The sequence below is a fragment of the Vitis riparia genome, chromosome 14, assembly GCF_004353265.1.
Source record: "Vitis riparia cultivar Riparia Gloire de Montpellier isolate 1030 chromosome 14, EGFV_Vit.rip_1.0, whole genome shotgun sequence".
Classification (NCBI taxonomy): Eukaryota; Viridiplantae; Streptophyta; class Magnoliopsida; order Vitales; family Vitaceae; genus Vitis; species Vitis riparia.
This window is the reverse complement of record NC_048444.1, coordinates 3009963-3025553: the sequence shown is the minus strand read 5'-3', so window position 1 is coordinate 3025553 and position 15591 is coordinate 3009963. Positions and strand designations below refer to the sequence as shown.

The 15591-nt window shown below is 34.9% G+C and overlaps 1 protein-coding gene across 1 annotated transcript in view; it reads left to right on the top strand.

The window, feature by feature from the left end:
- The window catches only part of LOC117930188 (protein RST1), a 32767-nt gene extending 17999 nt beyond the window's left edge, over window positions 1-14768 (top strand). Inside the window, exons 19-25 of the mRNA XM_034850691.1 lie at window positions 1292-1474; window positions 7236-8135; window positions 8220-8525; window positions 10435-11097; window positions 11722-11872; window positions 12021-12139; window positions 14047-14768. Coding sequence (XP_034706582.1) covers window positions 1292-1474; window positions 7236-8135; window positions 8220-8525; window positions 10435-11097; window positions 11722-11872; window positions 12021-12139; window positions 14047-14415 — 2691 coding nt within the window. The 3' untranslated portion in view covers window positions 14416-14768. The remainder of the gene's footprint in view (window positions 1-1291; window positions 1475-7235; window positions 8136-8219; window positions 8526-10434; window positions 11098-11721; window positions 11873-12020; window positions 12140-14046) is intronic.
- The last annotated feature ends 823 nt before the right edge of the window (window positions 14769-15591 follow it).

The following is a 15591-nucleotide window of genomic DNA, read 5'->3' as shown; positions in this document are numbered from 1 at the left end:
AGTGGGCCTTTCCAGAATCTGTAAAGAAGGTTTTATTTAGTTGGAAGGACTCTTTTGTGAGAAAAAAAGGAAAAAACTGTGGAAGTCCATCCCGCTGTACATTTTTTGGGCGATTTGGAAGGAGAGGAATAGACTAACTTTTAGGGGTGTGGGGGGGTGTTAGCAATTCAGAAGTTAAAAACTTCTTTTGTGTGTAATTTATGGGGTTGGGCTAAATTGTACATTGGAGAGGAGCCGCTCTCCCTTATAGGCTTCTTGGAGTGGTTAGCCTCCACTTAGGGGTTGGTGTGTTTTGTTCTTTTTTGGTTGGGAGGCCTTTGTCGCCTTGTATACTCCCTGTATGCTTTGCGGCTCTTTTGCCTCCTGATAATATATTCTGCGTTTACTTATCAAAAAAAAAAAAATAGAATTAGTTTCATAATGGTAAATAATTTAACATGTCTTCTTTGACAGTGGAAATTTGTGGTGAATTTTAATGTAAGAAGTTAAAGATATGCTATATTGATAATTTTATGGTAAGGCTATGCAATTTCTTATTTAGGAAACTTCTAATTCTAGGTTTCTTTAATGTATATCTGTAGTTTGTATGAGTTAAGAGAGATGGAAATGTCACTTCATGATTTTTGGCTTGCAGACAGATGTCTCATCTCTTCTGAACTTTGGATGAATATATTTGTTTATTTGCAGCTATCAATTTGAACATGGAATTATTTTTCACAATATGATTTTATGAGATCTAGTGTCAGTGTGTGTGTCAATATTGCTCTGTTCTCTCTGTTGACTTGTAGCCACTCTGATTCCCTTGCAAAAAAAAGTTCTATTAGAATTTATAGTCCAGACTGATTTACATTGATAGCAGACAATAAAATGTGCCTTACCCTAATAAATAAGGTTTGGTAACAAGAATCCTGCTTTCTGTTCCAGCCTGTCAAAGGCTCTCAAATCAGTCAGTTGACATTCTTGGTTTTTTTTTAATTCCTTTTTTTTATTTTTTGATAATTGGGAATCCATCCCAACAGTGAAACATTTATCCCAACTGCTGGTAAGGCAGATCCTGGGTTATATAAGCCTTCCTCTCTAGACCACTTAAATACTGGGGAGGCTTGAATTTGTGGCCTTTGGTTCATTGCCAAAGGGCGCTACTCCTGAGCTACATCCCTGGGGGCAACTTTGCCGATTTATCATGACATGGACTTCTGTTTTTTCAGTACTGTGTTTTGAGCTGGATTTAGATGTATAAATTAGTATGTTTAGCCCAGTTTAACCATTTGTCTTGGCCTGCTATTGGTAGGTCTTGCCTCCAGAGGCCCATGCTGTTAAATCAACTGCTTCAAAGTTCCTGTTAAACTGGTTATTCCAGTATGAACATGAATACCGCCAATGGTCTGCTGCTATTGCTCTCGGGTTGATCTCAAGTTGCCTGCATGTAACCGATCATAAGCAAAAATTCCAGAATACCACTGGACTTATTGAGGTATACAGAGTTCTGGTTTTGTGCTGTTTGGAATATTGAAATGTTAATTTTATTTATATCCTCATGTGTCCTTATCGTGGAAGTTCTTTCCAAGTGAAATGATTTGTATTTGTAATTCTATTTGGGTGGATCATTCAATTCTAAGGCTATAGTAACTCAACAGGTTCAATATAAATACTTAACAATTGTAACTAGATAAGATGCTAGATAGTGACTTACATGAATTAATCATAGTATTCAACTGTTCATGTTTCTCCAATTTTTTCAATACAATTTCTTCAACTCCAAGTTCTATGATAGTTTCCTTGTCATGACCAGCAAGCCCCAAGGAGTGGACATAGACCATATTCACATGGTTCTATCATTGAACTTCTCTATTGGAATGTGTGGATGGGAATTTACTATGTTATCCATGAATAATTGTGTGCCTTGTTCCCCTCAAGTAGTTGTAATAGATAATTTTACTTTTTCCAAATCCAGTCTGGGCTGTCATTTTGTTTCTTACTTCTGTTTTCTTTAGAGGGTGGACCATAATTTCTTTTGTAATCTCTTCGTAATCGCAGTATTATGTTGGGAATTACTATAGTATTTGTGACCAACTTCATGCTTTGCCCCTGTCAAGTAATTAATCATAGATGATCAGTACTTTTGCTTATTTTTGCAAACCTTTCAAACCACACCCTTGGAGACTGTTTCAGCCCATACAGAACTTTCTTCATTTTGCACACCTTTTTAGGGGCTGGGCCACTGCCAACTCTAGGAGGGACTTCCATATAAATATCCTCTTTCATATTTCCGTTCAAAATTGCATTTTTGACATTGAACTGTTGTAGATCCCTGTTATTATTTGCTACCAATGATAACAAGATTCTGATTGTGTTCATCTTGGAAATTGGAACAAATGTCTCTAGCTGGTCCACGTCATATGTCTAAGTGTATCTTTTAGCCACCAGTCTTACCTTGTACCTCTCTAATGTTTCATCTGCTCTATACTTAATAGTATAGACCCACTTACATCCCACTGGTTTTTTTTTTATAGGCAAATCTACCATCTCCCAAGTTTTATTCTTTTGCAGGGTTTCTATTTCTGCATTCATGGCTTGTCTCCAATTTTCATTAGATAAAGCCTCAAATAGAGTAGTAGAAATATGAATATCGTTCAAACTTGTGAGAGAACTCTTATGGGATGGAGACAACTTTTTGCATGACATAACATGAGAAAGTGGATACAAAGAGTTTTTAGTGCATTCCCTCGTTCCCTTCCTGACGGTAATAGAAAGATTTTGGTTTATAGATTTTTTAGACTGAAGTTTTGACTCGGTTTGTGTGGAAGGATTAGAAACTGTTACCTCATTTCTAGCAGTCGGTTCAAATTTTTAGACTTATATAAGTTTAGGGTTGCAACTTTATTCTTTGATAGCCTCCATTTAAGGGTTGGTGTGTTTTTTGTCTCTTTTTGGTTGTGAGGCGTTTGCCGCTTTGTATACTCACTGTATGCTATGTGGCTTTTTTGCCTTGTGTTAATATATTCCGTGCTTACTTAAAAAAAAAAAAAAAAAACTTTATTCTTTGAGTACACTTTTTTAGTCATTTGTTTCTTCGGAGTAGGCTTAAGTGGGGACAACGACTTGGGTTCAAAGAAATGCGATACGAATACTGGATTGGACACTGAACCAGAGACTATATGAGGGTCAATGAGAGAGGGATCAATGAGATAGGAATCTTGATCCTTGTCTTCCTTGATGGAATTCTCCCCTTGAAGATAAGGAGTAGAAAAATAGGACTCACTCTCGTTGAAATTAACATTTGCTGAGATAAAAACCTTTTTGGATGGTGGATGATAACACTTATACCCCTTTTGACTTATAAAAAAAAACTTTTTGGGACGGTGAACATACACGAAGGATACATACCCAAATATCTTAGAAATGAGATGGTTTGTGGTTCTCATATTAGGATAAAACAATGAGAGTGTATCCATGAGACTTTTGAAACCTAAAACTCTGGAAGGTAATCGGTTTATGAGATGTGTAGCGGTTAGGACAACTTCCTCCCAATAAGATTTACAGACATGTTTTGAAACAAAATAACTCTTGTTGTATAAAGAAGGTAACCATTTTCCCTCTCAACAACTCATTTTGTTGTGGGGTATTGACACATGATGACTTATGAATTATTCTCTCAAGTTGAAAGTGTAAAGTTAGGACTTGATTGAAATGATATCTGGCATTGTCGGACCAAAACCTCTTGATGGTGACACCAAACTCATGTTATGAAAGTTTTGAAGAACAAAACTCACATAAGATTTGTGTTTAAGTAAAAAAATCTAAGAGACCCTAGTACAATCATCGATAAAAGACACAAACCAATGTGCCTTAGATATATTAGGAACAAAGGAAGGGCCCCAAATATCACTATGAGTTAGATGAAAGGGCTCTGAACTTTTTTTATTATTATTGGTGAGGAAGGTTGAATGCTTGTGTTTGGCAAGTTTATATACATCACAATGGAAACTCTTAACATCTAATTTCCTAAATAAAGAAGGAAACAAAATCTTAAGAGTTCTAAATGACGGATGTCCAAATCTACGATGATGAAGCCAAATTTTTTCTTTATTAACAAGGTGGTGCTTAGAAAGAAAAGATACAAATAACTCGCTTGATGTCTCAAGGTAGTATAGCCCATTCTGTTCCTTAGCAAGTCCATTTATTTTCCCTAATTCTTGGTCTTGAAATGTACAATGAGTAGGGTAAAAAGTCACATTGCAACCTAAATCTTATGTAAGCTTTTGTATAAAGACAAGATTAGTGGACAAGTTGGGAACATGAAACACATTTCTAAGTGTGAGTGTAGGACTAATTTGTACATCTCCTACACTTACGACAGTGGTTAATGAACCATCTATTGTGGCTATTTTCCTACTGCTTGGATAAGGGTTGTAGTTGTTATATTTGTGTGATGAATGGGTCATGTGATATGTGGCACCTGAATCTAAAACCCAAGAAGCGGCTAAGGTTTGATCTGAGGCTTTTAATCCAATGGAAATAGGAAACTTACCTTAAAGTGCTAGTGAACGGGTACATGAAGATTTCTTACTTGAAGGTTTCTCAAGAGTTCCTAACAAAGCTCTCAATTTTTCAATCTTCTCCTTATTGAATCCACCTTGTTCTAGGGATTTTTCTTCGATTGGCTAAACTTAAGACAAGTTAGCTTACTCATTATCCCTCCATTGCCCTCCATTGTAACCCCACTCTTTGCTAGATGTGGTTGGCTTACCATGAAGTTTCTAGCATTTCTCTCGTGTATGTCTAGGCTTCTGGCAGTAAGTGCACTATAAGTTATCCCTGTTATCACGGTTTGAAACTCTTGATCAATCAATCTTTTTATTATTAGTAGTGCTAGCCTTTTGATCACTCCTTTTGTTAGCAACCATAACCTAGGCTTCCATATTTTGAGGTTTAAGTGTGACACTTCAACTTTTTTTTGCTCAGATGATAGAGATAATCTCATTCAAAGTTGGAATCTCTTTGCTTAGAATTTGAACTCTAACTTGATCAAACTCAACATTGAGACCAATTAAGAAATCATAGACTCAATCTTTTTTTATATAATTCTTCAGGATTGTTGTATCCTCAGGACATTTTTGTCTTAATGCATCAATAATGATCAAGTTCTTACCATAGGTTTTTCAACATATTGGCAGACTTCGTGATTGTTTTGTTTACCCATTTTGTTGCTTCGGTCTTCACTTTAATTTCGTACACTTGTGCTGCATCTAGTGTCTTCGAGTTTATTTGGTGAACTGCATCCCAAATGTCCTTAGCAGTTGTCAAGAAAATACAAGTGTCACTAATTTCAGGTGTCAATGGGTTCCACAATCATGCCATAATCATTGAGTCTTGCTCATCCCTAGCATCAAACTGAGGGTCTCCTTTCCTTGGTCCCATTCCCAAGAAATGACTTAATTTCTCTTTTCCCTTCAGAAAGGTATGAACAAACTGCAACCATTTTAAATAATTCTTCCCATTAAACCTATATACTGCTTGAATATTCTGCAATTCTCCTATGTTATGACTAGTAATCACTCCTTCAAATTGAGCAGTGATTGGTAGTTTTTGATACCTCTGACATTTTCCTTTTTTATTTTATTTTTTTTATTTTTTTATTTTTTACACTATTAGGCTTAAATAGCCAAACCTAAACACTTAAACTAGTTGAGGCATTGGAGCCTTTGCTGGAAAATAGAGGTGTTGTCGTGAGGTTGAGGGTGAGGCGAAGCCAAGGGCAATGGCGAGATCCTAAGACGACAACGACGACAATAGTGAGATCCAAGGGTGAGGGTGATGTAAGGCAAAGACAAAGCCGACAATAGGGGTGATGGCGAGGGCATTGATGATGGTGGAATTTAGCCGATGGTGGTTGCGTTGAAACTCCAAAACTAGTGATCTTGCTAGTGGCATGATCTCCTTGACAGTGAATGACAGAGGATGTGATCCTTTGTTGTTTTTGACGATGCACTCGCTGGCAATGAAGGACAGAGAGCACGAGCTTCTGGTTTGCGATGAGTTTGCAATCTGGAGAGGGCGTGATGCGATGGCGTGGTGATGATGACTGCTTTGGTGTTGCGGTCACAACTTGATTTGTTGCAATGGCTTGATTTGGCGAGAGGAGACTTTAGGATCAATGATTTAGGTTGATTTTGGTCTTCAACTCGGAAATGAAGGCCAAAAAAAAAATTTATTTTCCCAAAGTTACGAGTCTAAATCTCTAATACCATGCAGAAGAGAAATGGAAGGAAGACAAGGTAAAATATTCATTTCCTTAATTCCTTTTTGTATAGACTCGCATATATATATAAATCGTAGCACCTAAATTAGGAATTTTCCTAACTCAATTACAACAAATCCCTTTGATCACGGGATTGCCTAATTCTCTCTAGAAAATCACAACTTCCCTAATTCCATTCTTCCAGAAAGTTGAATGTAAAACTGAAGTTTTATGCTTATATTGTTCTTTTAATTTCCTCATGTTAATTAAGCAACACACTTCTGCTTTTGTGCCATCACCTAGTCCAGCTTGGCGCACATGCCATTTCTCTTCTTTACCCTCTCCACCCTTATGGGTCTCAGTTTATTGCCCAGCCTATGCCTGTTCCTGCTTACAATAGTTCATAGTTCTTTGCTGCCCTAAAAAATTTGCATCTTTGTGTGGATAGGATTCTTAGATTAGATTCTTACGGCTGATTATCTAAATTGTAGCGGGATGGTCTTGGTTGACAGATTAGATAATCAAGAGCTTTTCCATTGTCAGGGAGCTTTCAAGGTTTTGGACTTGTGAGGTTTTATGATGTGGTTTGTATTGGACTTTAACCTGTTTTTATAGGAGACTTCACAGATTTTCTGGATAATCTGGAGGATTGAAATGTGATTATATTTGAAGACAAAGATCTAGGTTTGTTGGGATGTTGTGAACAAGCTTAAGCATAATTTTATTGGGGTTAGATTGTATTAATTTCTTTTGTTTATTAATGGAGACTTCTGATCCGTCACTTTTAAGTAAATGTCTATACTTCTTAAACAGAGAGAGAAAAGAGAAGAAAACAAGGAAGGAACAGAGGAAACTTTAATTCTGAGTGTGATTGAACATGAGAATAATACAAAAGAAATGTGATAATTAGGTGGAATGATAACCCAGTATGCATTAAAAATGGCTCATGGAAATTATTTTGGTGGTGTATTTTACTGATATTGTGCACTCTCAGGTTGCATGTGGCAGCAAAAATGCCCTTGTCAAAGGAGCTTGTGGAGTAGGCTTGGGTTTCTCATGTCAAGATCTTCTTACCAGGTTTGAAGCTATGAATGACTCTAACTTGGGTCAAGAAACATTCAAGATGCAGGAAGTGGACTTACTAGGAAAGATTGTTAGGGCCTTATCTCAGATGATATGTCAGCTTACTCAATCTTCATCTGATCTTCTAGAAAGCCTTTCTTCATATTTCCCTCTGAACACATATGATATGGGTACAGTTATGACTTCTGAGTTGTCATCTAAGAACTCTGATGACTTGGAGGAAGATATATGGGGTGTTGCAGGACTTGTCCTAGGTTTAGGAAGTTCTGTGAATGCAATATATAGAGCTGGGGCACATGAAGCTGTGCTTAAGATAAAAGACTTGATCATATCTTGGATTCCACATGTGAATCCTTCAGTTCAAAACTCTAGTTTTCATGATGAAAGATCTGAGATAGTTTTATCGGTTGGATCTTGTCTTGCACTCCCAATTGTGGTAGCTTTCTGCCAAAGAGTTGAACTGGTGAATAATAGTGAACTGGACCATATAGCGGGTGGCTACATGGAACTTATTTCTGAACTAGTGTCTGTGAAAAAATCTGGCACCTTTCACGAGAGCTTGTTGATGGCGTCCTGCACTGGAGTGGGAAGCCTCCTTGCATGCATTTTGAATGAAGGGGTGCACCCTTTGGAAGTTGAATTCGTAAAAGGTTTATTGGAATTGTTGAGAAAAAGCTACTCTAATCCATATCCTCCTATTATCCATTTTGGTGGGATGCTTGGTGTTGTTAATGCATTAGGAGCAGGTGCTGGGACTCTAATTCATAGTTATCCTTCGATGATCTCTTTGCAGACTGGTTATGAGCAGAAGGTAATTGCATTTTGCTGTTTTATTGGATTTTTTGTTTTTTTATTTTTTGTTTATGCATTTTACTACTACTATTTTGTTCAACAGGAATCTTCTTATATCATGGGGCCTCTGCTTTCAAGTCCTGCTTGTGAGCCACATTTGGCATCATTGATGCAAGAGATTTTTCTTGTTGCACAAAATTCTGACGACCATCAACAGCAACAATATGCAGCATGGGCAATTTCATTTCTTAGACATCGTATGTGGTCCAAAGAGCCTAAAGAACTTCATAACTTTGGCCACCATTTCCAGACTGATGCCGATGGTTCTAAGTCTGTTTCTCAAAGCTTTTCTGAGGACAGTACAGTTATGAAGCTCTCTTTGTGGCTTATGCAGTTGAATTATTCTGGGGTAGGTCCCTTTCCACTAGTTCTATATAAGTCCCCTTTTATTCTTGCTCTTTTAAATCTCAGGCAGTTATTCTCCACAACATGCAAATGTTTTTTATATTGATATTTATTCCTAGAATCTTATTTATCTTGATGTTAATGCTATGGACCTGATGTCTAAACTTGGGACCTTGTTTGGGAGTGATTCTTGTAAATGCGCTTTTAGTGTATAGCACTTCTGTCAGTAGCACTTCTATCAAAAGTGCTTTCATCTAAAATCAGTTAGTATGTGGATATAAATAAAATGTCTTTGACAGTGTTTTTGGTAATGTTTTACACGACAAAAGAGTGATTTTTGGAAAAAGCACCTATTGAGTGCTCATTGAAGAATCACTTCAAGTGATTCTCTAGATTTTTTAAACTTTGCTAAATATCTGATTTTTGTAAGGAAAACATTTTGAAGCATTAGAAAGCACTTTTGATTCTCCCAATAGAAAGTACACTACAAATTTGAGGGGACTTTCTTTAATAGTTAACTCGTCTTTTTCACATTTTGCTTTCCTAGCACCTGTTACAAATTGTTGTATGTTTGTCAAGCCAGTTTAAGACTAGTGGAAATCTGTTGTGACTAGATTACAGGCTCCTGATCTTAGTTCATCCTAATAAAAGATGGGTTTTTAATGATGAATTTGTTAGTTGCTTCATTAAACTGATTATTACTATAAAGTTATTGGTGCTCCATAAAGTTTCCATTCAGGCTTGGTCTTTGGTTTTTCTTAAAAAAAAACTTCATAATTTTAGTGGTAAATAGTTACCTAGCTTCACCATGCATCAAAGTTGTCGATTGTTTTAAGGAAGTTAAAATACCAAATTAGGATTGAAATTATTATTTTTATTTATTTTTCTTTTTTTAGTTGGAGAAGAAATAAGCAAAACTCCAACCACAATAGCTTTATATTAGGGGTCATTTTGGGGACTTATCTATGGTATGTGGTGAACTACCAATTTTCCTAAAAGCTTAAATTTATAGAATTTGGGTACACAATGTATATCATACCAACATACTCTTTAACATCCTCCCTTATGTGCGGCCCCATACCCGCATGAGGGAAGATACATAGACCCATAGGCAAACAAACACAATTAGCCTTTTTTTGGGGCTTACACAATAAACTGGGAAAATGATTATACGGTGAGGCTCGAACACATGACTTCCCATCAAAGGAGACTCTAATACCATGTTGAACTACCAATTTTCCTAAAAACTTGAACTTGTAAAAACTTGGGTTCACAATGCATATCATGCTTTTTAACTATATGGATAAACCATATTCAAAAGATGACCCAATGATGTATTTTGCTTATTGATGCTATAGTATGATGTGGTTTTGGTTTATGAAACTAAAGTTCGAGTTCTAAATTAGAATCAGGGAGACAAAATTTAGAATTTACAAGTTTTAAGGTGAGCACAACTACAACAGAAGCGGTAAGTGTAGATATCACTAGAGCAAAATGCGTGAAACTTAGGCGATAGAGGAAAATTACTCACCAGTATATACGCACCATCTTCATTATCTTGGATTAGTAATCAAAGAAGGGTAGGTTGTGATTCAAACTCATTGTTGGATCTATTTTTTAATGCCATTAAGTTCTATCATGCAAAAATCCTATTTTCCCGACCCTCTCACTGCAAATTAGCAAAAGATTGTATTCTTTGTGATATATAACATGGAGCACTTAATCAAATTGTTTCAATTTTACTTTGCAAATAGGCATGTACTTTGGTTATTTTGCTTCTTCTCTGAATTTGTATTCTTTGCTTCATCTACTTTGTCTGAATTTCTTATTTTCTTGTCTGAAAATAAGCATGTATTTTCGTTAAATATCATGCTGCTTAAATCCTCTTATTTTCACTATTTTCTGAAATTCAGCCAGGTGTGATCTCACATGTTAATACAGTACAAACTATTTTGAGGTGCCTTTCCCAAGCCCCAAGGTTGCCAGCCTTGGATTGGGGAGCAATCATTAGACGCTGCATGAGATATGAGGCTCAAGTTTCTGAGTTGATACCATTAGATTCAAATCTTAAGAAAGTAACCCTTAGGGAGGAATGTCTACAGTTCTCATTGGCTCATGCAAACCAATTTGATTCACTCTTAAGTTTCCTTGATGAGATCTCTGAACTCTCCAGGTTCAGCTCCCTTGAGCTAAATCTGCAGTCACATTTGCTCTCTCACCTGGAAGATCTGATAAAGATATTTTCTGGCTCCAGGCTTGAGAAATTGTTTGATGACATTACTGTCTACCTATCTTCTTCAGTTTCTTCTCATCAAGGCTATAACCCTGGTCAGCAAAGCTTGTTACGGGTTTCATGCTGGAAGGGTCTTGATCATTGTCTGGATGAAGCTTCTGTTGACTCCCTACAGTATATAACAAACATTGAGAAATGCATGGAGGTGCTCTTTTCCTTGCTGCCTGCAGTGCAATCTGGTGGCATCCTAGGAGTGGATCAGGTGGATTCTAAAGAGGAGTGGTCTGAGGCTATTAATTGCTTAGGCAAGTCTAGACGGGGTTGGCTATTGGATCTTCTGCAGGTAATCAGGTTTTTTGAACATCCTGTTTGGTACTGAAGAAGTGGAGAAAGGAAAAGTTTTAAATTTCCCTTCCTTTCATTTAGATTTTGAGTAACAAGAAAAAAGAGGAAAAACTAAGGGTATTACTTTTTTATGTGTTGCTTAAAGATTTCTTCGAAACTCGAAATTTAAATTAAATAATATGTGGAAAGAAAATTAGAAGTTAACATGGAGCATTTTCAGGCTGAGGTAGAGACCCTTTAAATTTTGTTCACTCCTCTCTTACGTTTCCTTTTAAATTTTCTCCTCTTGCCCCTTCAAGAAATGGAACAAACAGTGTAAACTTCAATCTGTTCCTACAGGAGCCCTGTAGAAAATTTTCCCTTAAGAAATTTTCTGTTTCAGTTGGCCACCTCACAAAAAATGCTGATATCAAGTTAATGTAATTCAGCTTAAAAATTCTTTATTGGTTAAAAAAGTCGCCAAAATAATGTCATGTTGTCCTTTGTTTTATTGGATTATAAATTAGGTGGAAGTTGGTTCCTTAGGATTTGAGTTTAATGGACTGCTCTATGATGTACTCATTACAGAACTTGAACCCTGCAATTCATTTGATTCTGAGTAGCTGCCTTGTGCATCACACAGGTTTTAGAGGCAGATCTAGTCCAAGGAGATGACCATTTTATTCAAGTGGCAAAAAAGATTCAAGCGAGAGCCAGGCTTGTTAAGATAGATTCCATCCCACTGACTGAGCTGGGAAGACTAAAAGCTTATATTTTGAACACTGGATCACATGGTTAGTTTCTATGAAAAGTTCAAAATTTTTATTTATTTATTTATTTTTTCTGTTATAATGCTAAATGGAAATGAGAATTTATCTGGTGCCTCTTCATCTTCTAAGCGTTACGTTTAAAGTCAAGTATTTGAACTTTTCAAATCTTCAGGTATATGGGATGTGCTTATTGAAGTTGTTGCAGCTTTGCAACACGCTGAAGGAATTGTCAAAAGACAATGGCTTGTTGATACCATTGAAATCAGCTGCATAACAAATTATCCTTCCACGGTATGCACCAATCCCTTAGTTTAAAACCATTCGTTAATAAATTTGATTGGATTCCACCCTGAAATCAGGAAATACAGCCTAGTGCAGTTTCATGGTAGTAATTTTAGCTTTTATCTGTAAACAATGATGCATCTGTTCTTTTCCTTCCGATTCTGAGAGTTATTAATCTTGTTTCATGGAACTACCTAGAGGCAGATAAACAGGTAGTTCTTTTCTTTTCAGGCCAAATTTTTATTTTAAAATTTTTCTTTAACAATGGTACAAGGAAACAACAATTTATGTGAAAAACCTCCCACAAAGTTTCTTGACTTTACGGATGTAAAAATCATGAGGTCAGAGACATAGAGCTATAATCCACTGAATGTTGTCAATATCATATGGCGATGTTAAGGGGTTAAGATTCCTTTTTAGCCTAAGGAGAAAGGCAATAAACAAGGCAATAACCTGACTATAATAAGAGGATAAAGAATATAAGTATATTTACCTATTCAATTCTAAACCAATATAAGTGTCATTTTCAATGATCAACACTACTAATTTTTCATCCCTTATAGTGTCTTATAAAATTTAAAGAATAAGAATAATTATTCAAAGTATTAAATATTATACCCCACATCATATTAAACATCATTTTGTTTAGGGAAATCATTTTGTCCAAATACTTATTCTAATTTTCCAGACATCTAAAAATCAGAATAAAAACTAAAATAAGAGAATGAACATCTTAGAGAAGCTTTGGGCATCATCATCATCATAATCATCATTGAAATTAAAATTGTCATCACTTCTATCAAGATTAGATTGATAGCCCTCTATCTCATTATCACTATGATTCATAATATAATAATCCATCTTATATTTTGTTTAATCTAATGTTAAATTGAATTAAATTACAATTTAAGTATGTTTAATCTTAATCCATAGTCAAAGACATTTGTTTCTATGCCTTGTATCTTATCTGAAGGTGACAACCTAGGCATCGCCTCTTTGAAGCCGCCTTGCTTGGTCTTCAAGATGCGACTTTTATTTTCCCCACTTGGCCTAGTGGCCTAGGCAACCCAAACAATTGCGTTTGATAACACTGAATCCATTAAATAAGAAGAACAAGTTCACAAAGTAACCTGACGGTTGCTACTCCCTAAGACTTACATCCTAAAAACTACACTTAATCTCATGTTTGCATTGCCAATGCTTTGAGGGGATGTGATTCTCTTTCATGAACCCAAGAATGAAAATGAACACCTTTGAGAGTTTTAGGTTAAATGCAAAAAATAATCACTTAAAGCTTAGATGCATGAGTTCTTTAGAGAACTCCCCCAATAGGCATATTTATATTAGAGAAAATCTAGTGGACTTGGAATCTATTTAGAAATCATATTTTATTAAAAAAAAAAAAACACAATTTAGTGAACTTAAGAATGTTAGAAAAATTTGTAAAGATTTTTTGTTTTTTAAGTTAAAAAAGATTTAGAAAGATTTTAAATCCTTAATTTAAATTCCTTTCTAAATTTCTTAAAAGATTTGGAAAAATAAAATTTTTCTTTTTAAAATTATTTTCCAAATCAATTTTATTATTTCAATTCGATCTAAATAGCATAGTGCATTAAGAAATTCTATTCAACATCCTTGAGTGGCAAAAAGGTCTTATGTTATAATTGGCTGCAAATAGTTGAGATGTGGCACAATGGATGACACTGATATCTTGTTCAGATGCCATGTCTAACAATTTCTAGTATTTTACATTTTTACTCAAGTCCTCATGTTAAATACCATTCTGCTCCAGTGCATTGATCCAACTTTTCCACCAGTAATTTATAAAATATGTGCTGATATGAAACTTGCCCTTTTTTGGTTAAACCCAACACCTTTCCTGCCTTCATATTCTGACATAAATTCTCCTTGTGTAGGCGTTGCAGTTTCTTGGTCTACTTTCTGGTAGTTGCTGTAAATATATGCCTTTCCTAATTCTAGATCGATTTACTGTGTTGAGTGACCTACCAGTCACCCTCACCTCCCTTCTATCAGAACCAAATTGGGAGTTTGTCGCAGAATCCGTGGTTTCTCGTCTGTGGACATTGACGGAGCGCATTTACAACTGGGCCACACATATATCACATGCTGATGATTCATATTCATCTAGTCTGCACTCTATTGACAAAAGCGAGAATGCCATGGCTGCATTTCTTACGCATGTGATGTATCACACCTGTGTTTCTTTGAAGGACTACTTGCCTCTTGAAAAGCAACTCAGGCTTGCCAACATGATTCTACCCTGAGATTCGAGCAACTGTTTTGTGAAAAAAATGCAGCATTTGTAATTTTCGGCTTTGACTTGAAGTGGCTCATTCCCTTTTAACGTGTAGAGCTACTCTTGACCCTCCTTTAGTTTAGTACCTTCTTGTAATGTATGTTGGGCATTTATTTAAAAGAAAAATTTCTCATCTGGAACTTCTGAGAAACTCAAAGCCCTCCTTTCTCTAACAGTGAAGTAAAAGCATGTGTTTTGATGTGTTCTAACAATCTATTTAATTTGATGTAGTTCATGTCATGTAACAGTAGAGATGTTTGGATGTCCTTGTAGGTTGCATGGGTGACTGCAAGATTTTACTTGAGCTATTCTTTTCTCTCCTGAAGCTTCCACCCAATCATTATTTTAAGCTGGAACTGGTCATAGTTGGAGTACAAGGTTCACATTTGGTACATGAAAATAAGAAATGAGAATGAATATTTCATTTCTATTCCAATTCCACCTTGAATAGGAATGAATTTAGTGAATTCAATTCTTATATTTGGATGTACATAAGAATGTAAGGTTCGAATAATTATTTGTTTTTATTTCAATTTAAAAATATTTTTTTTAAAAAAAAATTCTCACATTATACATAATTTAAAGTAGTTTTTATTTTTTTTTCATTTAAAAGAAACAATCTTTGATAGCTTTTTTTTTTTTTTTAATATATATATATAAATAATAAAAATTATTTTGGTGTATAATTTAAAAACAAATTTGTTTTTAAAAATTTATGACATGCTTGATTGTTGTTCTTAAAAAATGATATTTAAAAACAAAGTAATAAATTTAATAATTTTTAAAAATAAATTGAATATATGTATATATAATGACTATAAAAATTAATAAACATAATTAATGCTTTAAATTTTTTAATAAATCTTATAATTTTCAAGAATAATTTGAAATTCAAAAAAATTGGTTATTAACTATAGATTATAAAAAAACATTAGAATATCATATCTTGAGTATTAAAGGTATGTGTGTAACGAAAATTTTGATTCATTTATATCTTAAAAAAAGATTGAACTTTGTTTTTTTTTTTTTTTAATTCATTTAAAATAAAATAGTATTAGTAATTATTAATTTTAAATTATTGTTATATATTTTTTAAAAAAATAAATCAATTATGTTTTAATAAGATGTCAATATCCATATCTTT